At 37.3% G+C, this 26,705-nt stretch overlaps 1 protein-coding gene across 8 annotated transcripts in view; it reads left to right on the top strand.

Annotated features, from left to right (window-relative positions):
* Window positions 1-26,705, top strand: part of Nfat5 (nuclear factor of activated T cells 5) — a 139,460-nt gene that overhangs the window by 55,944 nt on the left and 56,811 nt on the right. For 2 of the 8 annotated variants that reach the window (XM_045146784.1, XM_045146766.1), the window contains exons 2-3: window positions 20,792-20,853; window positions 21,295-21,434. In XM_045146784.1, the coding sequence (XP_045002719.1) occupies window positions 21,295-21,434 (140 nt within the window). In that variant the 5' untranslated portion in view covers window positions 20,792-20,853. Of the gene's footprint in view, window positions 1-14,923; window positions 15,037-20,791; window positions 20,854-21,294; window positions 21,854-26,705 lie in introns of all 8 variants that reach the window. The other 6 variants (XM_045146745.1, XM_004661652.2, XM_045146778.1 and 3 more) reach the window with 5 other exon arrangements.

Raw genomic sequence — 26,705 nt, 5'->3', positions numbered from 1 at the left:
ATTAGCTAAGTTTAGAAAAAGAACAGTACTTCCTTAAAAAAAAATCAGCCGGTTGTGGTGGCGCACACCTTTAATCCCAGCACTTGGGAGGCAGAGGTAGGAGATCACTGTGAGTTTGAGACCAGGCTGAGACTACATAGTGAATTTCAGGTTAGCCTGGGCTAGAATGAGACCCTACCTCAAAAAAACAAAAACAACAACAACAAAATACCCCAAACATCAAACTAGCAAAAGGTTGCACTTTTCCATTACAGCTGAAAACTTCTTTCTAGACTAATAGCTATAAGTTGAAACAACATAAAAACGAAAGATTTGACTAAAGGAAGCATGGAAGTATTCTAATACATATAAATGTATGCATATAGTATAAAAAGTTCATACATACATACACACACACATAATTTTTTTGGGGGGGGGAGAGGCTCTGAGGATTGAACATTCATTTTACTTTCCAGTGAGCTACATCTCTAGCCCAGTAAATTTTTACTGTATTGAAATTATTGCTACTATAAAAGATGGTAAAGAGAATTAAGAGATCACAGCAAGTTTTCTTATATTCTCACAGAAAGTTTCTGTGGTGTAGAACCAAAATCATGCATAATCTTTTCATTTATATAATTCAGTTTTTTTAGTAATCAACATAGTTTATTCTAGTATTTCAATGTCTAACTAGTAGAAAAGAGAACTTTATTGTATACTATTATAGATAAGAAAGTTTACATTGCAGAATAATTTATCGTAGGGAAATCAGTTGGTATATATCATTAGAGTCACATTTTTATTTGCCATATTAATGTCCTTGGTGATAAAACTGTCAAAGAGAGAGATTTGGAGTATATTACCAAACTACTCAATATTCTTCTGGCCAAAAGTTAGGTAGCTAGGGAAATGCACATGAATTTAAACATCTTTGAGTTTTTTTTTTAAATCTGTAGCATTTGCTGTTTAAATATGAAATGCATAAAATGATGACTCTTGATATAGTTAATTCTTCAGAGTTTTGAAGGAGCTGGATTGGCTGCTATCAGGTATGAGGGCCTGGTGGGAACAGACTTCTAGTTCTGCCGTAAAGGTTTGTGTTTCACAAATTTTAAATCAATTTAGAGGCTGGGAATATGTGTGTTCATGAAAATTCTTTGTTCTTTAATTATTAAAACGTGTTCCTCAGATTCACCAATATACGTTTGTCTTCCTCACAAATATGTGAGGATGTAAATAAATAAGCTGCTAATCCACAATCCAGAATATTTGGTAAAGAAAATTTCTCAACCCTGTTCAAATTGCCTTTATTTTGGATGTGTACTCATCACACCTTTGCATACTTTGATCAACATCATCTTTATCCTAAATCCCAGGGCTGGGATAGAAGAAGGGGTTGGCACAATCCCTCTCTCTTCTTCATAGACATAAATGCCATAACTAAAAGTGCAGTTGAGTCACCATGCTGAAGTTTGCTTTTGCTCTCTCTCGCTCTCTTTTTTTTTTTTTTTTTTTGAGGTCTTACTCTAGTCCAGGCTGACATAGAACTCTCACTGCAGCCCAGGCTGGCCTGGAACTCACAGTAATCCTGATTCCTCAGCCTTCCAAGAGCTAGGATTGTAAGTGTGAACCATCATGTCTGGTGCTCACATCCCCATTTTTATTTTTTAATTTTTTTTGTTTATTTTTATTTAGTTATTTGAGAGCGTCAGAGAGAGAGAAAGAGGCAGATAGAGAATGAGGGAGAGAATGGGTGCGCCAGGGCCTCCAGCCCCTGCGAACCAACTCCAGACGTGTGCGCCCCCTTGTGCATCTGGCTAACGTGGGTCCTGGGGAATCGAGCCTCGAACCGGGGTCCTTAGGCTTCACAGGCAAGCGCTTAACCGCTAAGCCATCTCTCCAGCCCCCCCATTTTTTTTTAAATGACAGTTTTCATACCTGTATGTAATGTATTTTGACCATAATCCTCTTTTGTTACTTCATCTCCAAATTATTTATCTACACATGGGTTTGTGCATGTGTGTTCACACAAGCATGCCAGGGTCTCTTGGTGCTACAGGCGAATGCCAGAGACATGTATCAATTTTTGTATCTGGTTACTGGGGAATTGAACGCACATTAACACGCTTGGCAAGCAAGTGCCTTTAAGTGCTGAGTCATCTCAGCCCAACCCTTCCCTGCCCATTTTAAAGAACACTGGTTTAGTCCCATCAAAAAATAGTTAAGAGTTTGTGGTTCAATATGTCCATAAATGAAACCTTCAGAAATAAAATTTTGGGGGCAAGGTGGGCCTCACTGAGGCATGTTAGACAAGCACTCTACCACTGCACTACATTCCTAGCTCCATAAAAACTTCTTGAACAGTATTGTTGGTTCTCTAAGTAGCTAAAGTAAAGACCATTTTTCTTCTTCCCCCCAAATTTTTATTAACAAATTCCATGATTATAAAAAATACCCCATGGAAATACTCTCCCTCCCCCCTTTTCCCCTTTGAGACTCCATTCTCATATCCACTCCCTATCTCAATCAGTCTCTCTTTTACTTTTGATGTCATGATCTTTTCCTCCTTTAATGATGGTCTTATGCAGGTAGTGTCAGGCACAGTGAGGTCATGAATATCCAGGGCATTTTGTGTCTAGAGGGAGCACATTGTAAGGAGTCCTACCCTTCCTTTGGCTCTTACATTCTTTCTGCCACCTCTTCCACATTAGACCCTGAGCCTTGGAAGGTGTGATAGAGATACTGCAGTGCTGAGCACTCCTGTTACTTCTTTCCAGCACCATGATGCCTTGTGAGTCATCCCAAGGTCACTGCCATCTGAAAAGAGAAGATTCTCTACCAAAAGTGAGAGTAGCATTAATATAAGGGTATGAAAATTAAAGAGATGTGCTTACTGGGCAGCTTGATAAGCATAGTATATACATTTAGCCAGACAACCGCGGACGTTATACCCCTAGGGCTCATGACTACCCCTGTTTTAAGTTTTCAGTATCAGGGATGTATTCCCTCCCATGGAGCAGGCCTCCAGTCCAATTAGAGGGCAGTTGGTTTCCACCATGATAGATGTGCCACTTTTGCACCTGTTGGCTCATTTAACTTAGCTGGCCAAATATAAGGCTTGCAGTATCCACTGTTGAGTATCTTCACTGGTGATTTCTCTTTCTCCCATTGAACTGCATGCTTTCTGTCAGCTGAAGACCATTTTTCTTAAACAGAAATTATTAAAATGTTATAGTGCATAGCACACATCTTTAATCCCAATACTGTGAGTGAGGCCTTGAGTTCAAGGCCACCCTGAAATTACATTGTGGATTCTAGGTCAGCCTGGACTAGAGTGAGATCCTACCGCCAAACCCCCGCCCCCCAAAAAAGTTAATTCTGTGTTTAGAATTTTTATTTATTTGTTTGTTTGTTTATAATAGTAAATATTTCACAGAAGTTAACTCTAACCATATAGTCTCAATTTAAGAACCCAGGCCAGGCATGGTGTTACTTGTCTGTAATCCCTGCGCATGAGGTGAAGGAAAAATGATCAGGGAGTTCAAGGTCATCTTTGGCTACATAGTGAATTCAAGGCCAGCCTGAGCTACATAAGACCTTGCCTAAAAAACAGTCTCCCACATCAATCTTGTTCTACCTTAAACCATTTGATTATCTTCATCTGGGGATATTTATTACTTTATATAAGAATATATTTTGGTAAGGTGACTTTGAGCTTTCTTAGGGCTGGGGGGCACAACTCCATAGGTAAATTCGATCCCCAGAACCCATGTAAAATGACATGTGTGATGGTGCACACATATAATCCCAGTGTTGGAGAGGCAGAGACAGGACATCCCTGGGGTTTACTGGCTATCTAGTTTACTGTATCAGTGAGATAGATTTAGTAAGAGACCCTACCTCAGAAAGTATGAGAGAGTGCTATAGAGGGAGACACTCAATGTAAATCTCTGGCCTCAACATGTATGTACACACACATACATGCCCATGCATATGCGCATGTGTGTGCACATATGTACACCTACCAATTTTTTTCCCTCAAACTGTTTTGGTTGTTTTTTCAAAAGAACATATTTATTTATTTATTTACTTAAGAAGGGAGGGTACATGCATCAGATCTGTAGCTACTGCAAATGAACTCCAGACATGTGCCATGTTGTGCATCTGTATTTTTCAGGGGTATTGGGTAATCAAACCTGGGCCAGCAGGCTTTGGAAGCAAGTGGCCTTTAACCACTGAGCATCTCTCTAGCTCTGGTTGTTGTTTTGAGTTGTAGTATTACTGTGTAGCTCAAGAACTTGTCATATAGAATACGCTGGCCTCAATCTAATGTGGTCCTCCTGCCTCTGCCTCTACCTCTAGAGTGCAGGGATTACAGGCATCTATTACTATCAGGGTGCAAAGTATAATTTAGTTCAAGTATTTGAATTAAATTTTTGAAGAGCTGGATGCATGTCTGCAAGGATTGCTCAAAATTCCAGGCTAGCATGGGCTATTTCAGAGTCCCTAGCCATGTGTGTGGTGCACACCTTTAATCCCAGAACTCAGAAGTATGAGATAGGAGGTTCATAGTGAGTGTAAGACTAGCCTGTGGCTATAGAGTGACTACCAGCTCAGCTTGGGCTAGAGTGATACCCTGCCTTAAAAAATTTCAAAAGGGAGACAGACAGAGAGAGAGAGAGAGAGAGAGAGAGAGAGAGAGAGAGAGAGAGAGAGAGAGAGAGAGAGAGAGATCCTATCTTAAAAAACAAATAGTAACAGCAACCCAATAGGGGCTGGGGAGACAGTTCAGCATTTGCCACCCGAGCCTGAATATCTGAGTTCAATCCTTACACACCATGTAAAAAGCCAGAAAACGTGGCAGGCTTCTGTAATCCCAGCATGCTGGCTGTTAAGATGAGAGATAGGTGGAGACAATAGAATTTCCCAGAAGCTCCTAGTGAACACCTCAGATGAGTTAGCCTCAAATGAAGAAGAACAGCAGGAACAGACCCAACAGTTGTCCTCTGACTAACACCTGTGCCCACTCATATTCATGAACACATATACATGGAGTGTGTGCACACAGATTAAAAAGATTAAAAACTACCAGGCATAGTGTTGCATGCCTTTAATTCCAGCACTTGGGAGGCAGAGGTAGGAGGATCAACATGAGTTGGAGGCCACCCTGAGAGACTATCTAATGAATTCCAAGTCAGCTGGGCTAGAGTGAAACCCTGCCTTGAAAAAACAAAATAAAACAAAAACCCAACAAACTATCAATTTCATAAGCCAAAGAAAGTTAATACCTAGTGCATGTATGAAAAAATATATATAATGAATACATATATGTATTTATATGCATCTCAGTCTCTCAGTCCCTGTAGCCATAAGGTATCTCTCTCTTATCTAGTGTGTTCTTGTTTCTTTATTCCTTGATGATATGTTAGGACAAGGCTTAAATCTTTTCTACTTACAATCTGTTTTTGCCCAGAAAATTTTACCCAACCTCAAGTGTAGATATGTAAAATAGGTATGCAAATACAACATTTACTGACAACAAATCATAAAAAAAATTATTGTAGGGCTGTAGCTGTAGCTTAGTTGGTAAAGTGCTTGTTTAGGATGCATGAAACCCTAGGTTTGATCTCCAGTACCACATAAACCCATGCATGGTGGCATATGTCTGCAATCTCAGCATTCAGAAAGAAGCAGGAGGATCAGAAGTTCAGTGTCATCTTCAGCTACATAGTAAGTTTGAGGCCAACCTAGGCTACATAAGACCCTGTCTTAAAAAAAACAAAAATTATTTTAAGTTTAAATTGTTTTTTATTTGAGAGAGAGAGCTAGACAGATAGACAGAATTGGTGTGCCAGGGCCTTAGCCACTGCAGTGGGAACTCCAGATGCTTGCACTATCTAGTGGGCATATGCAACCTTGTGCTTGCCTCACCTTTGTGCATCTGGCTTACATGGGATCTGGAGAGTGGAAGATGGATCCTTAGGCTTCACAGGCAAGCCCCTTAACTGCTGAGCTATCTGTCCAGCCTCCAAAATTATTTTATAATGATTGGTTTGCATATAATTTTAACAGTGAAGATAAAAACAAATTTGCACACTAAGGAAATGTATGTTCTCATTTATTTTTACATAAAGAGTTCAATCTTGGTTAAATATTTGGTACTGTAGGAGTAAAACATTGCCAACCCTTTGCAAAGTTAATAATGGATATGTCAGTGCCAAGAATGTCATTTTGCATTAATGTGGAGTACAAAATGGCAGGTATATATGTTTAGACCTGTTTCAGAAGTTGCTGGAAATTCTGTCCTGTTACATGGTTTTTCCCACTTTTCCAAGGAAATTGGTCCACTTCTAGAAAGAGGGCAGATTGTAAGTTACAAACATGTTTTGCAAATTGATTTAAAAATCTCTATCCCTGCTGGACATGGTGGCATATGCCTTTAATCCCAGCACTCAGGAGGCAGAGATAGGAGAATTGCTGTGAGTTTGAGACCAGCCTGAGACTACATAGTGAATTCTGGGTCAGCCTAGGCTAGAGAGAGACCCTACCTTGAACGCTGTGCCCCTCCCAAATCTCTTTCCCTGGCCTGTAGAGATGCCTCCATGGTTAAAGACATGTGCTTGCAAAGCCTTCCGGCTTGGGTTTGATTCCCCAGTACCCCCATAAAAGCCAGATTGGCATGCATCTGAAGTCTTTTGCAGTGGCAAGAGGCCCTGGCATGCCCATTTTCTCCCTCTCTTTGGAAATAAATAAAAATATAATCTCTATATCTTCTATTTTAATATACTGAAATTGTGTAGAGTGTGTGTATATATTATGTGTGTGTGTGTGTATATATATATATATATATATATATACACACATATATACATATACATACATACATATATATATATATACACACACACACACATACACACACACACACAGTCAATCATATAACTAATACATTTGTGTATATAATTTTCTCTTCAGTGCTGGAAAACAAATTCAGAGCCTTGAGCAAACACTGTAAATTCCCAAGCCCTTGTATGTTGTATAAATTTATTAGGATGAAAACTGTAAGAATACTTGAGCCATAGCCATTAACTCAAGAGGAAACTGCCCACATTATAAATTGTCATTGTCATTTTTATTGTTCTTCTAATTTTTAGTAATAGTTTTTGTAAATGTCATTTTTTATTTTCTGATAAGAACATTTTAAAAACGTTTAAAAAATATTTAGAGATAGAAAAGGGGCTGGATGAATGGCTTAGTGGTTAAGATGCATGCCTGTGAAGCCTAAATACCAGGTTTGATTCCCCAGAGCCCACATAAGCCAGATGAACAAGGTAGTACATACTTCTGGAGTTTGTTTGCAAAGGCCAAAGGCCCTGGTGTGCCCATTCTCTCTCTTGCTCTCTCTCTCTGTCTGCCTCTTTCTCTCTCATAAATAAATAAATAAATAAATAAATAAATAAATAAATAAATAAATAAAGAGAGAGAGAGAGCCTGGCATGATGGTGTGTACTTTTAATTCCAGCATTTGGGAGGCAGAGGTAGGTGGATCACTGTGAGTTCAAGGCCAGTCTGAGACTGCATGATTCCAGGTCAGCCTGGGCTACAGAGACCAAAAAAAAAAAAAAATTAAAATAAAATAAAAAATTAAAAAAAAAATAAATAAAATAAAATTTAAATTTAAAAAAAGAGAGCATGAGTAACCCTACCCTACCATAAGTGATGGAGAGATGGCTCAGTGGTTAAGGCGCTTGCCTTCAAAGCCTAAGGACTGAGTTCAGTTCCCCAATACCCATGTAACACCAGATGCACAAAGTGGCACATGTGTCTGGAGTTCGTTTGCAATTGCCAGAGGCTCTGGTGTACCCATTCTCTTTCTGTCTGCCTCTTTCTATCTCTTTCTTTCTTAAATAAATGAAATATTTTAGCAATATTTTAAATTTTTATTTTATTTATTTATTAGAGAGAGAGAGAGGAGAGACAAAGGGCATACCAGGGCCTTCAGCTGCTGCAAACAAAGTCCAGATGCATGTGCCACCTTGTGCATCTGGCTCACATGGGTCCTAGGGAATTGAAACTGTTGAAAAAACAAAGTCATGCATAGTAACATGGTGCATTTGATACATTAGAGAACCTTTTGGTATTTTAACTAATTTGTTTTAATAAAACAGCTGTAGGTAATTAAAATAGTGAGTCAAAATTCCCAAATAAGGCTGGAGAGATGGCTTAGCAGTTAGGCGCTTGTCTGCTAAGCCTAAGGACCCAGGTTTGAGTCTTCAGTACCCACATAAGCCAGATGCACAAAGTGGCATGCATCTGAAGTCTTTTGCTGTGGCTAGAGGCCTGGGTGTGCCCATTCTCTCTCTTTCTCTCTGCCTCTTTTTCTCCCTCTAATCAATAAATTAAGTTTTTAAAATTCCCAATAAATTCAAGTTATTAATCTTTAATTTTCCCCTGTATCTACTCAGTCTAGTTTTGTGTTAGTTCGAAGTTTTGCATATTATTCAAGATAGAGTCATAACTGGTCTATGATATTTACTTTTTAATTACTATTCTCTCATGTTAACACTTCATTGGGGAGCCTTGTACATGAGAAGGGACAATGAAAGAAAGTGATGAGTTATAAGAACAGTAGGCAGTCTTGAAAGGGATGATAATTTGTGCTAGGGTTGTAGGTCACTTGATAGAGTGCTTGCTTAATATGCGTGAAGTGCTCTTTGTCCTCATCACCACATAAAATGAGCATGGTAGTTTACACCTGTACATCCCAGCACTTGAGAGGTAGAAAAAGGAAGATTAGCTCAAGATCATCTCCAGGCTACATAGCAAGTTTGTGGCCAGCCTGAGATACATAGACCCTGTCTCCAGAAAGAAGGGAAGAGATGAAGAGAGGCTGAGGAGATGGCTTAGTGGGTGAAAGTGTTTGCTGCGCATGCATGAAGACCTGAATTTGGTTCACCAGATTTATGCAAAATGTCAGGTGTGGTGGTGCATGTCTGTGCTGGGGAAGTGAAGACAGAGAAGCTCACTGGCTAAACAGTCTAGTCAAATTTGTGAGATCTAGGTTTTGTGAGCAAGAGACCCTATCAGAAGAATTAGGGTGGAGAGTAATAGAGGAAGGCACCCAACGTCATTCAACCTCTGGCCTTTACAAGTAGACACACGTGCACGAGCATCTGCATTCACCTATAAGAACACATGTACACTTGCCCCATAAAAAGGATGCTAAATCAGGGCTGGAGAGATGGCTGAGTGGCTTAGGCACTTGCTTGCAAAGCATAAAGGCCTGGGTTTGATTCCCTTGTTCCCAAGTTAAGCCATATGCACAAAGTGGTGCATACATCTGGAGTTCATTTTCAGTAGCAGGAAGCCCTGGTGTACCCCTTGTCTCCTTACCTCCCTCTCTCCCTCTCTTTCTTTCCATCCCCCTCCCCTCCATCTCTTTCTCAAATAAATAAATAAATAAAAATTAAGCCAGGCGTTGTGGTGCATGCCTTTAATTTCAGCACTTGAGAGGCAGAACTAGGAGGATCACTGAGAGTTTGAGGACAGCCTAAGACTACATAGTGACTTCCAGGTCAGCCTGGACTAGAATGAAAATCTACCTCAAAAATTTAAAAAAAAAAATTTATATTATTTGAGAAAGCGATAGACGGAGATGGGAGGATGGGTGCACCAGGGCCTCTAGCCATTGTAAATGAACTCCACACTCATGCACCACCATGTGCATCTGGCTTATGTGGGTACTTGAGAATTGAACCTGGGTCCTTAGGCTTCTCAGACAAGTGCCCTAATGGCTAAGCCATCTCTCCAGCCCGAGGTGATCTTTTGTTATTGCCACATTTTTATAAAAGAAAGAATCCTCTCTCCTGCTGTTTTAATGGAATGATAAAATTGCACAACCAAGTATAATAGTGTACCTGCTTGCCATTTTGGCACTTGGAAGATAAGACCAGGAGGATTACAAGTTGGGAGCTACCCTGTGCTACATTGTGAGGTCTAGACTAGTTTGAGCCACAATAGTAAGACCCTGTCTAAAAATAACCAACCAAACAAGAAAAGTATTTAAACATCCTGGTAGAGCCATTTATAATTTTGCCAAAACAATGTATTTGCACCTAATCTAGATCCAGGCATAAAATCTCTAATGGCTTTACTGATACTATACACAACTTTTTTTTTAAAACTGTTTTGGTCACTTCTAAAAGGAAGAAATATGAAGACATTAGACTAATTGGCAGAGATGATGTAGGAGTAGCCATGTGTGGTGGTGCACACCTTTAATCCCAGCACTTGGGAGGCAGAGGTAGGAGGATTGCTATGAGTTTGAGGCCACTCTGAGACTACACAATGAATTCCAGGTCAGCGTGGACTAGAGCAAGACCTTTGAAAAACAAAAAAGAAAGAAGATAGGAAAAAAAGAAAAAAAAATACGTTACATGATAAAACATTGAAATGTTCTTCACAGTATCAGGACTGTTCTTTTGTATATTTAAGATTAATAATCTCTGTGTTTTAAAGTGACAGTACGTGTCAGACAGTAATTGTCTTCCCTTTCTTCATCAAACTTATACTTTCTGGAAGCTTTCCTGGACTCTTTAGCAGTATAATAAATGTAACTACCAATGAGTATATTTTTTTCCTTTTTTTAACTTTTATTTATTTGCATGTGTATGGGCATTGTAGGAGGACCCCTTGCATATACCAGATGCTTGCGCCACTTTAAAAAAAACCTTTTTATTGACAGCTTCCATAATTATAGATAATAAACCATGATAATTCTCTCCCCACTCCCAACTGTTCCCTTCACAAATCCACCCTCCATCATATCCCTTCCCCCTCTCAATCAGTCTCTTACTTATTTTTTGTTTTTATTGAGGTAGGGTCTCACTCTAGCTCAGGCTGACAAGGAATTCACTATATAGTCTCAGGGTAGCCTCCAACTCACAGCAATCTTCCTACCTCTGCCTCCTGAGTGCTGGGATCTTTCTTTTATTTTGATGTTATTTTTTCCTCCTATTATGAGGATCTTGTGTAGGTAGTGTCAGGCACTGTGAGGTCATGGATATCCAGGCCATTTTGTGTCTGGAAAAGTACATTGTAAGCTGTCCCACCCTTCCTTTGGCTCTAACATTTCTTTCAGCCACCTCTTCCACAATGGACTTTGAGCCTTGTAAGGTAAAATAGAGATGTCTCAGTGCTGAACATTCCTCTGCCACTTCTTCTTAGCCCTCTGGTGCTTTTTGAGTCATGCCAGAGGTTACTACCATCTGAAAAGAGAGATCCAAAAGTGACAGTAACATTAATACATGGGTATAACTGTTAAGACAAGTGCTTAGAGGGCAGTTTGGTGGGTATAATATATATGTTTTATATACATTTAGCCAGACAAGAGCAGGCATTGCTCACATAGGGCTCATGACCTCCCCCACCATAGGCTCACGTGGAACGGGCCTCCAGTCCAATTAGAGAACATTTGGTTTTCCCCATAACACTATTGTACCTGTTGGCTCATTGGCCTTGCTGGCCATACTTTTAAGGCTTGCAATATCCACTATTGTTTAACACTGCTGATGACTTCTGTCTCCCACAGAGCTGCATACAGAATAGCTTTCCAGTTTTCTGTCAGCTGGTCCACAGTTTTCTGCTCAACTCCAACTTGATTTCTCAGTGACCATAAACCTAAGCATGTACCACTTTTTCTGTTTGTTTTTCGAGGTAGGGTCTCACTGTGGCCCAGGCTGACATAGAATTCACTATGTAGTTCCAGGTTGGCCTCAAACTCAGAGATATCCTTCTACCTATGCTTCCCAAATGCTGGGATTAAAGGTATGTGCTATTGTGCTTGGCCTGCATCACTTTTTGTGTCTGGCTTTTTGTGGGTACCCAGGAATTGAATCCAGGTCAGCAGGCTTTGCAAGCAAAAGCTTTTAACCACTAAACCATCTTCTCAGACCACTTCCCACTATAATGTTTTTAAGAGGAAAAAGGGGGGGGGGGAGAATTGGCATGCCAGGGCCTCAGCCACTGCACTTGAATTCCAGGTGCTTGCACTACCTTGTGGGCATGTGTGACCTTGTGTTTGCCTCACCTTTTTGCATCTAGCTTACATCTGGATCTGGAGAGAGATTGGACATGGGTCCTTAGACTTCACAGGCAAGTGCCTTAACTGCTAACCCATATCTCTAGCCCCTATTATAATTTATATTTGAAGTTATTGGAGGTATAGAAGATTGTCTGGACATTTGTCTTTTTACCCAGTGTCAGTTAGTGATGCTACCCTTAAGTCACTAAGTGATAGCAATCATTTTTCCCTTAAAGTAATAACAAACTAATTAATTAATTTGGTTCTTTCAAGGCAGAGTTTCACTCTAGATCAGGCTGACCTAGAATTTCCTGTGTAGTCCCAAGCTGGCTTTTCATGGCAATCCTCATATTCTGCCTCTTGAGTGCTACCATGCCTTGTTACAAATACAATTTTCGCTTAATGAATTACATGCTTTTTTTTTTTTTAAAGTAGGGTCTAGACCAGGCTAACCTGAAACTTACTCTGTAGCTCAGGCTGGTCTTGAATTTGCATATGTAACATATTTTAATCATATTTATCTCTATTATTGCTTTTCTGGCTCCTGCTGAACCCCTTCTCAGTTAGTCCCTCTTCTCTTTTGAGAAAGAGAATGAAAAAGTGAGTGTGACCCAGTGAGTTTAATTAGATTTGCTTGCATGAGTACCGGTGAGGGTTATTTAACAGAGCGTGGGCAACTAACAGGTAGATGCACCACATTCAAATGTCTCCTCCTCTCTCCCAGCACCTTTGAATTATCAATAGCTTCTCAGGGAGAGGTGGGGTCTCATGAACTCCCTCTCCATCCATGACACAATGTTGACATTCCCAGTCTTGTGCAAGTAACTGCTGCTGCTGCGAGTTCATGACTGCAGTAGCCATGTCATGTTCAGAAGACAATGTTCCACAACACTCATCACCCTTTGGCTCTTAACATTCTTTCTGTTCCCTCTTCAGTAATATTCTCTGAGCCTTTAGGAGGGTGATATAGATGTTCTGCTTAAGGTTGAGCACTCAGCAGTCACTTATGCTCATTCCTTTGACCAGTTATGATTCTGCCAGGAATGGCTGTCCCTGCAAAAAGAAGCTTCTCTCACCAAGGATGAGAGCAATGCTCTAATCTATTGGTAGAAACACAAGTACTTGGGAGGCAGTTTGACAGGCACAATATGTCTGCTTAGCAAAACAACAATATAGCATCTCCGCTAGGCCTCTGACCTCCTCAGTTGTCACTATGAAAGCTAGTCTTCAGGGAAGAAGCTTCCTGCTCAGTTCCAGCTTGATTTTTCTATGTCCTATAACCTAAGTTGGTGTTATTGTTAAAAATAGGGTCTTGGGCTGGAGAGATGGCTTAGTGGTTAAGCGCTTGCCTGTGAAGCCTAAGGACCCCGGTTTGAGGCTCGATTCCCCAGGACCCACGTTAGCCAGATGCACAAGGGGTCGCACGCGTCTGGAGTTTGTTTACAGTGGCCAGAGGCCCTGGCATGCCCATTCTGTCTCTCTCTCTCTATCTGCCTCTTTCTCTCTCTCTCTCTGTCCATCGCTTTCAAATAAATAAATAAACAACAACAACAACAAAAGATTAGGGTCTTACCATCTAGTTTTAGTGGGCAGCCTAGAGTAGGGATGGTAATTTGTAATGTTTGGTGATAGAGGGGGTGTGGGGAGAGGCAGGGACCTCTTTGAATGAATTTATTGCTTATTTACATTTTAGACAGGTTCTTAAAGACTGTAGTTCAAACTGGCTTTGAACTCAGCAGTTCTTGTACCTCAGCATCCCAAGTGATGAGATTACAGGTGCAAGCACCACATCTTGCCCACCCCCCACATATATATTTATTTATTTTCAAGATAAGGTCTCACTGTAGTCCAGGCTGACCTGGAATTCACTATGTAGTCTCAGGGTGGCCTCGAACTCACAGTGATCCTCCTACCTCTGCCACCCAAGTGCTGGGATTAAAGGTGTGTGCCACCATGCTCAGCTTACCTTGCTATATTTTTAAAGGACTTAGAAACCACTTACTGAGGGTTGGGGAGAATGCTCAGTGGTTAAAGACACTTGCAAATCCTGCTGGCCCAGGTTTGATTCCCCAGTACCCACATAAAGCCCGATGCACAAAGTGTTGACTCATGTATCTGGAGTTCATTGGAAGCAGCAAGAAGCCCTGCTCTCTGTCTCTCTTATATCAGTAAATAATTTTTTAAAAAATGTATTATTGGACTGGAGAAATGGCTTAGTAGTTCAAGGCACATGATTGCAAAGCCTGTTGGCCTAGGTTTGATTCCCCAGTTCACACATAAAGCAAGATGCACAAAGTAGTGCATGTGTCTGGATTGAGTTTATAGCAGCAGAGACCCATTCTTCCCTCAGCCTCTGTGGGAATAGGTATGGCTCAAGAAAATAAAAATTGTTTGGTGCCAACATATAAATATTTTTACCATTGAATATATTCTTTGGAATGTATTTTTCTCCACTCTTTAAGAAGAGTGCTTGATTAAATGTGCAGCCTATAAAAACACATGAAAGAGAACATTCTGGCTTATGGATTAGATTGCATTTGTAAACACAGAATAAATTGGTGAATATGAGTTAACCAATTTTTTTCATAAGAAATTTTCCTACATGCATTTATCTGGATGTTTACTTTCTTAAAGCTTATTTAAAAACAATGCTTATTATAGCATGTAAACTTATGTTGGGTGGGAAAAGGACATGTGGGAAATTGAAACTGTTTTAAACATGTAAATTGATCAACCCTACAATTTTTTTGTGTTTTGTTTTTTGGTTTTTTTTTTTTTTTTTGTAAAGTAATCTGGATTGCTTATTTTATATGCTGGGATGCTAGTTGTTTTTTCTATTAATACACTTAACTTGCATTCTAGCTTCGCCACTCAGAGACAGGCATCGTGTGGTGGGTTGTGTGACAGTGTCTGTCAATAGTGAAGACAAATAGTGCCAGAGACACTTAACCCATCCAATCTCACCCAGGGGATAGGTCGGTCTCGTTTTCAGACTTCTTTTATAAGTCTTTTTTTTCTTTCTTTCTTCCTTATTATTTTTTGTTTCTAAATAGTGGATTGATACTGATTGAAACTAAACCTGTTTGTAAAGTTTTAAACTTTACATTAATATTATAAGAAGAAAAGTAGAAAATAAAGGTTGGCATGTAAGGTGTTGACAAAGCGGGTTTGCAGCCACTTTGTGTGTTATACATGTTTCAGTCTCTTGGCAACATGAATATTGGCCTTAGAAATTTTTCTCTGAGTATCTTTCTTCTATGACCTGAAATATGTCATTGTATCTGGTGACTTATCACGTAAGATGTTTAGTTTTAAAGTCATCGTTACCAACAAGGCAAATATTAATAATCCTTACAAAGAATAACTAAGGTTCAACAACATGTTGTAGACCAGAAATTGTTTACTAATAGCCTGTGTGGTTTTTCTGGTTATTTCTGAATAGTCAATAGTTTACTCCTTCTCCGTTCCACTATTGGTTCACATACTACATTTACAAAAATTGATAACTTTTGCTTTCTTACCTCTAGAAAACTCACTTGATTCTAAACAAATACTGAAAAATTATAAAATGTGTATATTTAAATGATAGGAATCAGATGTGAACTTGGGAGCTTAGTTAAGTGTCATTTATAGCATATGTCTTAAATAGTGAAAGTTATTTATTTTAAGGAACTTAAAGAATATTTGAAATTTCAAAGCTTTCTATAAAAAGTATTGTTGGATCCATATAAAATATAATTTCTTTATGGCATTTTAAACACTAAAATAGGTAGTTAAAGTAATTTCTAGTTAACACATCTAAAACTAAGCCTTTTATTGTAAAGTGTAGTTTAAATGATGGATATATAAAATAATAGATTTCTATATATAGCAATATTTAAATTCTGTTTTCATCTTTTTACCACACTGGTTTGACTACTTACAGTGGGCCTTATTGATTCTGTCACTAATTCTTCCTTTAGTGATGTTAGGTAGTGAACACACATGGTAGGCAAGCACAGTTGTCACTAAGCTATGCTCTTACCCTTTTATCAGTTAGAAGAAGCCATATAAACATGATGTTTCACTTCATTTTTAAATTAAAATTGATCAACTTTTCTGAGATTATAAATTTCCACTAATAATTGTAGATTGGTGCATCTATTTTTCCTTAGCTTTGTGATCTCTCTGGTCATAGAACATATTGTGGAAAAATAAAGTTATTCTGTGTAAGGTAGGCTAGGTTTCAAAATAATTACTTTACCAAAGAAAAATAAAATTTATTCATATGCTACTTAGATGAGAAAATAATCTTAAGAAAAACTTAATAAAAATATCCAGGTTTACACTGGGCATGGTGGCGCACACCTGTAATCCCAGCACTTGGGAGGCAGGGGTGGGAGAATTGCTGTGAGTTCAAGGCCACTCTGAGACTATGTAGTGAATTTCAGGTCAGCCGGGGCTAGACTGAGATTCTACCTCGAATAAGAACAATAATAAATAAATAAATAAAATTCAAGTTTATACGGGCTAGGTATGAAACTTAAGGAAGAAAGAAGATTACAAAAGTAGTAAATGGAAATAAATTATAGCTATTCTGCTCCATGAGGAAACAAAAACATTTATTAAAACATTTTTATATTGGTGTTTCTGTATTTTTAATATGCAGTAATTTAGAAGAGGCTGTGCATTTCTAACAGATAAAAAAACTCAGCATCAAAAACAGGATGGGATAGAAAATAGTTATATTTTGCTCACAAGAATTTGCAAAAGCTGAATTTGGTAGCTCATGCCTTTAATCACAGTATTAGGGAAGCAGAGATAGGAGGATTGCTGTGAGTTTGAGGCCCTCCTGGAACTACAGTGAATTCCAGATCAGCTTGGGCTTAGAAAAAGCAAAAAAGAATTTATAAACAAAGATGAATATAGAAGGCCAGGTTTGGTACACACCTTTACCCCTAGCACTCAGGAAGCTGAGAGAAGAGGATTGCTCCAAGTTTGAGCCCACCTCAGCTACACAGTTAGATTTTCACCTAAAAAACAAACCAAGGGCTGTTGAGATGATTTAGTGGTTAAGGCACATGTCTGTGAAGTCTAAGGACCCAGGTTTGACTCTCCAGAACCAAGGTAAGCCAGATACACAAGGTCACACATGTGCACCATGTGTCACACATCTGAAGTTCGATTGTAGTGCCTAGAGGCCCTGGTGTACCAATTCTTTCTCATTATAAAAACCAAAAAAACAGCCAGGTGTGGTAACTCACGCCTTTAATCCCAGCACTCGGGAGGCAGAGGGAGGAGGATTGCTGTGAGCCTGAGGCCAGCCTGAGACTGCATAGTGATTCCAGGTCAGCCTGGGCTAGAGTGAGACCCTACCTGGAAAAACCAAAATAAATTAAAAAATAAAAAATAGAATATTAATTTCAGGGAGGCTGATGAGGGTAGCCTGGGTTAGTGTGAGATGCTACCTGGAAAAAAAAAATCTCCCTAATAGTGTTTTTATTTCTTTATATTTTAATAGGATAATATTGAGGATTATTTTCATCCTTGGTAAATCTGTGGATTAATATACAAATATATAATTTATTTTAATGTAATTTTAGGAATGTTATTTTAGGACTCTGGAAATAACAGCAAATAGTAATCTCATAACAATTTTGATATATCAGTTAATAAACATTTTTAAGCAATCCTTTTTTCTTTAACCTATATTTATTTGAATTTTAACTTTGTATTTCTCAATATTTCTGTCACGTTTTGGCTGTAAAGTGAAGTTACTATGAGTCCCTTCTGGCAGTCAAGTAATTTGCCATAGTGGTAACTCATAGAACTCAATAAACGCATTTATGGTTTATTACACTAATGGATTTTTTTTTTTTCCAGGTAGCGTCTCACTCTAGCCCAGGCTGACCTGGAATTCACTATGTAGTCTCAGGGTGGCCTTGAATTCACAGCAATCCTCCTACCTCTGCCTCCTGAGTGCTGGGATTAAAGGTGTGTGCCACCACACTCAGCCTATGAAGGATATTTTATTTTATTTTATTTTATTTTTTTGTTTTTTCAAGGTAGGGTCTCACTCTGGTCCAGGCCTATGAAGGATATTTTAAAGCATGCTAGTGAGTAGCCCAAAGAGGAAATTCACAGGAAAGATTTAGGATGGTTCTGAGTAGAAAAATTTCAATCCCCAGTGGAATTTGGATATGCTTCTCTGTTGGCACATGAGTGTGCTCATTTTCCTGGTCATCCCTGAATTCAGTCAGTTTGAGGTTTTTTGGTTTTTTTTTTTTTTAAATTCACTCTGTAGTCTCAGGCTGGGCTCATAGCGAGCCTTCTTCCTCTGCTTCTCTAGTATTGGGATTAAAGATGTGCACCACCATGCCCAGCCAGTTTGAATTTTTATAGAGGCTTCTTTATGTAGGCTGGTTAATTAAATCTTTGGCTGTTGGTGATCACCTCAGCTGCTTGTCCCATTCCACTCCCTAGTGGTAGCGAGGATGAGATTGTGAATTGTAACCCTTGGAGCTGGTCCCTTTTATAACTGGCCACTTGCCCCTCATCCTGAGGTTATCTATCAACTTCACTAAAATCACCTTATTAGCACAATCTCAGCAGTGGTTGAAAGGTATAATAAAAGGATTATCATCTTTATCATGTGAAGCAGAAGTCCAGAATTTCAACTGAAGATAATTTTATTGCTCTAGTCCACTTAAGAAATTGCTAGTTATGAGAGATGTAAACTGGAAATCCTTGATTAAAATAAACCCAAATTGATTATGATTATAATAGCACAATCACATAATTTCCTGTAGAATTTATTATGGCTTTGCGCATGTACTTTCCATCTGTCATGTGGATCCCTGAGATGTATATTCTGCATACTTATTCAAAAAGGGCGCTGGGGGAAAGCCACTTCATAGAAGTACAAGTTCACAGTGCATGCTGCTGCCTTCTTGCATTTCTCTGAAAATCAAGAGCAGAGGCACACAATATACAAACTTTAGTTTCACTCTTGCCAATAGTTGGAACACATGGAGGAATGTTCTACATATTTTTCCTCTCTTTTATAAAATAAATTCTGTAGAATTTTGAAAAACCAAATAGAAAACTTTGTATTTAAACCCAAAGTGGCTACAAATCAGCTCCTAAAGTGTCACTGACATTAGCATCTAGCCTTTGTAGTTTTTTCAAATCTTTAAAAATATTTATTTACTAAGAAAACATTGCATTAATGCATGATACAAAATTGATAAATTTTTCTTTAAATTGGAATGCAGTTTAAAAGTGACTGAATTTTCTAATTTCAGCTACTGCATTTGACAAGGATACAAACTCAAATGGAACTGGTATCATCTATTGCTTTACATTCTTTGACTTATGGTAGTTGAAAAATCTTTGGATGTGGCATTATATAGATCACATTTACTGTGCTCTTCAAGAACCTTGACAACAACAAAAAATTTTGGGTGGCTGTATTTAGTTCTTTCAAAGAATTTCAAAGAAATATACATGTTTTGATACATGCTTTTAATTAAAATATAGATCTTTGTCATTTGGCCTTTTTATAATTTAAACATTGACTTTCCTATATTTTACTGTTTTTGATTGATATGGTCTATGACAGTTTTATTTAGTTTTAAGTTTACACACTTTAAAATAGTTGGGTGTGGTGGCACACACCTTTAATCCCAGCACTGTGGAGGCAGAGGTAGGAGGATTGCTGTGAGTTCGAGGCCACCCTGAGACTACATAGTGAATTCCAGGTCAGTTTGGGCTTGAGCAAGACCCTACCCCGAAAAACAAAACAAAATAAAAAACTGGCATAAATGATTGTAGATATAAATTAAATTTAAACATCTTTTAGTTGTCTGACACATTCTCTGGTTCTCTTTATGTGTACAGTTATATATTTTACAAGATAAATGGTATCTGTAACATTTTATAAACAACAGCCTGAGCAGTGTTAGTATGATTCAGAAGTTAGACTTTTAGAAGGTAAAGTAGTATTTCAGTACTACTCATGGTTGCCACACAGTCTAGGAGGGTCTACTTAAATCATCGTCTTTGCTACATGAGGTAGCTCATGCCTTTAATCATAGCACTTGAGAGGCTGAGGCATGTGTATTGCCCTGAGTGCGAGGCTGGCCTAGTCTTACATAGTTGATCCAGGCTAGCCTAAACTATAAAAGTGATCTGTCTAAAAACATCTGTATAAAAAGAAAGAAATTATTTTATAGGAGTTAATTCTAATGTTCTCTAGAAATTTTGTGCTTAACTTTTTTGGGGAAGAGTCTAGGCTTCAGAAATGAGATTTATGATTTATTTTCATATTAGGAAATTCTCTGTCACAGTTAAGCAGTTCCTTTAAGAGAGGTAGTGGGCAGTGGTAACCAGTTTCTTAGCCCATAATTAAATACATAAAAAAGAATAATCTATTTAGTAGTCAGCCCTTTTCTGCTTCTATTCACTCTTAAAGGATGGATTTTTTTTTTAATCACTCATGTTTTTGAACTGTCATTTCCAACTTCTGGATACCTCAGTGGTTAGTGTTTCTACAACTGAGCATGCTCCAAATCAGACTTTTGTCACTTTTATTCTCATAGATCCACAATCAACCATAGCGACGGTACCAGTTCCATTTTGCCTCCAATTCAGTTGATTATATATTTTTTCTATTTATTTCTCATTTTATAATTGATATCTGGAATAATCAGCAGCTCTTTTCTCATTTATTTTCTCATATTTTTATTCCAGGATTTGCCTCTGAAGCAGGGAGTGTCTGCATTAAAAATGACCTGTAGTTCTCTGCTTCATAGGTTAGAAACTTATTTTAATATTTTGTGGCTAAGCACAGTCCCACTTTTCAAATTCTATAATTATTTAATTGGCATTGAATGTGGACCACAAGCATATATTTCATATTGGGGTTTTTCTTTATTATTTTAAATGATTAAAACTCAACAGAATGTCCAGTTGAGGCAATAAAAACTTTATTCATGTTTTACACCTTAAAACTCTAAATTAGATTTTACAATTCTTGATTATAACACAAGTGAAATAATGCTATTTGGGCATTTAAAAATTGTATTTCTTAGGCCTTCTATCGCTTGAAGCATTTATATTCAAAATGTAACCAAATTCCAACTATTCATTATGGGGAAAAACAATCAGTTCACAAATCACATTTTCAATGGGACTGTTAGCCAGCCTAGGTGAAATCATGTGTAGTGTATTTACTGTTGAATTGTACACTGCAGATGCTTCTTCAGCTCCCTCCTCTTCCTCCATGGGCGGTGCTTGCAGCTCCTTTACCACCTCTTCCAGCCCTACCATTTATTCTACCTCAGTCACCGACAGCAAGGCTATGCAAGTGGAGAGCTGCTCCTCAGCCGTGGGGGTAAGTAACAGAGGGGTAAGTGAAAAGCAGTTAACCAGTAACACAGTCCAGCAGCATCCATCAACCCCGAAGAGGCACACAGTTTTGTACATCTCACCACCACCTGAGGACTTGCTGGATAACAGTCGGATGTCCTGCCAGGATGAGGGGTGTGGATTGGAATCTGAGCAGAGCTGCAGTATGTGGATGGAGGATTCCCCCTCCAACTTCAGTAACATGAGCACCAGTTCCTACAATGATAACACTGAGGTACCTCGTAAATCACGAAAACGAAATCCAAAGCAGAGGCCGGGGGTCAAACGACGAGATTGTGAAGAATCTAATATGGATATATTTGATGCCGACAGTGCCAAAGCACCTCACTATGTGCTTTCTCAGCTTACCACGGACAACAAAGGCAACTCAAAAGCTGGAAATGGGTTGGTATCCACATTTTTTAAAGTTCTATCACCATTATGCAAAACAAAAAAAATCATTCCCAACTTTCTTAATTGCTCAGCTCAAGTTTGCATATACAGCAAAGATGCTAATTTTATCATTGAAATAAATGAAAATATTAATTTAAAATTATCAAGTTTTATTAGAGAAAAATATAAAAATAACAATAGGTTATAGCAGTAGGAATCTTGTGGGTATAGTTAGGTAGTAGAAAATGAAAATAATCTGTTTTGAAATAACTTACATTTCAAATGGATTTATATTTTCAAAGGATTTCAAAACATTTTTATTTACAGAAATAAGTAGCAGTATAATGACATTAGTGAAAACAATTTACAACATTCTGCAGAAACTAATTTGTTCTCTTAACAGTGTAATTCCTGTTGTTCACTCTCATATTTTTGAGAGGATTTTAAGTTTTTGTTTTTCATTTTTAATTGACGAAAACAAGAAAAAAATTAGATGACTGGATTCCCATTATTTAGTTTTATGTGTTTTAAGCTTTTTTTCTTTTTGATACATTGAACAATTTGGTGGTTTTTTTTTTCCTTTTTTTTTAGGTTTTTGAGGTAGGGTCTCACTCTAGCCCAAGCTGACCTGGAATTCACTGTGTAGTCTCAGGCTGGCCATTACCTCTGCCTCCTGAGTGCTGGGCTTAAACTCGTATACCACCATGCCCAGCTCTAAATGTTTTTCATTACTTTTTTTTTGTGATTTTGTGTTACTTATTTGAAAGATGATGTAGTAGGATCACAGTACACATTTGAGGTTTTTTTTTCCCTTTCATCTGTGCTGTACACTATACACTATCTATTCCAGTAGTGATACTATAGAATATTTCATGCTATAATACAGACTAATACAACTTATTTTAACTTTAGGTTATTTTAGTACTCTAATTGTAGTATTTAACTGCTGAACTTAGACTTTTATAACACAGACTTTTCTACAGTTTATTCAGTATAGTTTAGTAAACTTATTCAATATAGCTTAGTAAAATTTAACTTACTAGATTTGGAGAATTATGTTTTGGAGGAGGCAGGGTATAATTATTTGGGTGACCCAGGATTCCTTTATAATTTCAGATTGTTACAGGAAGTGGTCCAGAAGCTTTAGAATGCTTTACTACTTGGTAAAATTTTTTATCTCTATTATATTAAAATATGTATATAGCAAATTTTTATTAAATATTCCCTCTGTACATTTTAAAAGTAGTAGTGATCATTTAAGCAAGAATTAGTCCATATTCACACATGTATAAAATTTTATACATATGTACAAAATTTCACCATGAATCCCATTGCTAGTCTAAAAAACTAATTAGAAGTAAAAAGCTCATAAGCCAGGCATGGTGTCACACACCTTTAATCCTAGCACTAGGGAAGCTGAGGTAGGAGGATCACCGTGAGTTCAGTCAGTGTGGATGAAAGTGAGATTCTGCCTCCAAAAAAATAAAAATAAAGAAAAGAAGAAAAGAAAAAAAATTCTCTAGGATTTTTATAGTTTAATAATAATTTAAGTGTGTTTTAATTTTAGAAAGCCTAAGTTAGGACATTTCTTAAAAGAAAACAAGATATAGCCTTTCCTAAAATGTTGGAATTTGAGAAGTATTTTGGAACATGATTTTCATAAAAATATAAAATACAGACTAAGGCTGTGAAATCTAATGAATACTAAAGGTCACAAGCAAATGTGACTAGGAGCACAAGTTGTGAATGTCATTAAATACATGCATTGTTTATTTGGGTTTAAGTTGAGAAGGTCTTTTATAAAGTTACAATTAAAGACATTTTTATATTTGTACTAAAACAAAGTTTCAGAGTCCAAAGTGCTAACCATTACACCATGGAACCTTACTGTAAAATAAAGTTTCAAATTAAGTACAAGTTTTTGATATAGGGAGAGTCAATACAGTGATTTGTAGTTGCTGATTGAAGAGATTACTTGACCTCTATCTTTTCTGCTCACCTACGCTTTTGTATGATAAATATATCTTTAACATGATTTGAGGTTACCCAGGGAAAATATGACATTGGGCAAGACAAAATCTTTCATGAAATAATTCTTGGAGCAGAAACTCCATCAAGCAGCAGAAGAAATGTCCATCTTCGTAGGTAATGGGAAATTACATGACAAGAGTATATGAAAATGATAATGGCTAAAATTTAAATTTATAAGAAATACATTGAAAAAAGGATGAAACCAATGTAAAATACCTGGAACAATAGGCCTTGAAAACAATTTTGCAGTCTCAAGCTAATTGCCTATTTTCTTCAATAATGAGAAAGATGTTAGAAACCTGAGATTTTAAAATGTTTTGAGAGATAAGTTATATGTAGCTTAAGGTATAATATGCCATAATTTGAAGTTTACATAAACCTAGGTATTTAGAAAATAAACTTTTAAGTATGTTTTATATATGTGTGCATTTATCTTCAGGGTACAACAGAAATCTTGATAGCCCATGGATGGAAAGACCAATTTTTATGATTCAAAATGTCTATTAAGAAGAAAAATAACAAAAACCTGCTTTGTATTTAGATATTGATAACCATATTATTCTTAAATTCTTCAGTTCAGTATACTGAGAATCAGTAGTGTCTTCTAGATTATTAGAAGTTAGAATACAGTGTCATGTGGGTATAAAACTTATTTTAGGAATTTTTTAATGAAAAGTATTTGGTGACATAGACCACCAGAAGCATTATCTATCATTAAGGGATTAAAATGTCATTTAAGACTTCTGGGTAGAATATGCCATAACAATAGATTTTACTTTTTAGTTGTCATTTAGAAGTAAAATTTTACCTTATGATGTAGGTCCGTGGTAGAGAGTTTGCCTAGTATAAGAGAATCCCTGGCTTTGATGCCCAATACTACCAAAAAATCATCAGTCTGTATGTAATGAATTGCTACTTTCCTAATTTTTTAAAAAAATTAAGTTATTTTACCTTAAAAATTTATAATTTAGAGCTGGATGTAGTGGTGCATGCCTTTAACCCCAGCACTTGGGAAGCTAAGGTAGGAGGAGGATTACTATGCGTTTGAGGCCAGCCTGGGCTACAGAGTGAGTTCCAGGTCAGCCTAAACTATAGTGATACTCTGCTTTAAAAAAAATAAAACATTTTATAATTTATGACACTTTTCAATAATGAGTTTTAATTGTTTTACGTGCCCATATAGCTAAATATACATGTGTTCCATTTTCACATTTAAACTTTTAGAGAATAATGATATTTTTAGGATTTCTAAAATACAATTTCAGAGGTAGGCATGATGTTATATGCCTATAAACACAGCAAATAGGGGGTTGAGGCAGGATTGGGAGATTGAAGCCAGCATGAGTTTATAATAAGTTCAAGGCCTGCCTATGCTACATAGCAAAATCCCTTCCTCAAAAATAAAAAGTAAAGAGACAGAGAGAGAGAGGGAGGAAAGAAAGAAGACATAATATTTCTGTTTTAATTCCACGTGTGTTAGTCTTCTTTTAGCTTTAACATACATACTTTGTCAATTCTCTGAACAAATCTTATTTACAGATATTTGTTTAACTGGAGTAGTAAAATTTGTGTTTATTTACCTTCATGTTAGCTTGGTTGGTATAAGTAAAGATAAAACCCCTATCTGACCAAGTTAATTAACATTTTGTAAAAGTTTTCTTCCTATTTCAAACTAAACATTTCCCATTTTTATTGTAAGACTAAGACATGTAAATCATAAATACTTGAAAAATAATCCATGATTTAGTCACTCACTATAGCTGTGCTATCATCATTTTGTGATGGATTCTTTTATTTCTTTAATGTATTTGTAGAGAATATTTTCATATTGCTTATATATATCAATTTTTGGTTTTGATAGTAAGATAAAATACAAAACAGATTGTTACAGAATTTCATATGTAAAGAATTGTACACTATTTTTGAATTAACTCAGAATGATAAGAAGAAAAATAGTGTTTCTTGCCCCATTGTTCCAGCTTCATCTTGCTATTTTTGTTTATAGAATTTTATTCTTCCAGGGCTTTTTAAGTAACTTATACAGGTAATCTGACTTAATTATGTCAAACTTACATCAGTGGTATTGTCCAGTTATGATCTGGTCTTACCATTTGAAAAATTCCATTTTCTCTCTGCTTTCCTTTTTTTTTTTTTTTAAATTTCTTTTTGTCTTCATCAAAAAACCTTTTTTTTAGTACCTGTTATGTTTCATGTATATGTTTCAGGTAATAATGAAGACAGTGAAGCATAGCATTTACCTTTAAAACTTTTCCTCATATCTAGTCAGTCTTAATTGTATTACTGTGTCAGAGCCATCCCACCTTTCCTGCACCTTTCTGTGCCTTTCCCCCAGGCACAGCTTTCTTCTTCCCTGTGTTCTTGACAGCTGAGGCAACAACTTGGTTGTACCTGGAGTGGTAAACATTAGAGCCAGGTTTAAAGCTGCTTATAGTTCATCTGTTGTTGAAGTCAATTAATATTCCTCCCAGGATCTGGTTTCTTATTAGTTAAAAAACATGATAGATCCTGAGTCTTCATGAATATATATTGATAATTTCAAATCTGTTTCATGGTACTCAAAAGGAAAAACTAGTGGTAACTTCTAATACTATTTAACATCTATTCTCTTTTTAAATTTTTAAAAATACTTATTTATTTGAGAGAGAGAGAGAGAGAGAGAGAGAGAGAGAGAGAGAGAGAGAGAGAGAACACGAGCACGAGCACCCCAGGGCCTCCAGCCACTGCAAATGAACTCCAGGTGCAGGTGCTCACTTGTGCATCCGGCTATGTGGACCCTGGGTCCTTTAGCTTTGCAGGGAACAACCTTAACCGC

This window comes from Jaculus jaculus, chromosome 1, assembly GCF_020740685.1.
Source record: "Jaculus jaculus isolate mJacJac1 chromosome 1, mJacJac1.mat.Y.cur, whole genome shotgun sequence".
NCBI lineage: Eukaryota > Metazoa > Chordata > Mammalia > Rodentia > Dipodidae > Jaculus > Jaculus jaculus.
This window is presented reverse-complemented; position numbering and strand designations above follow the sequence as displayed.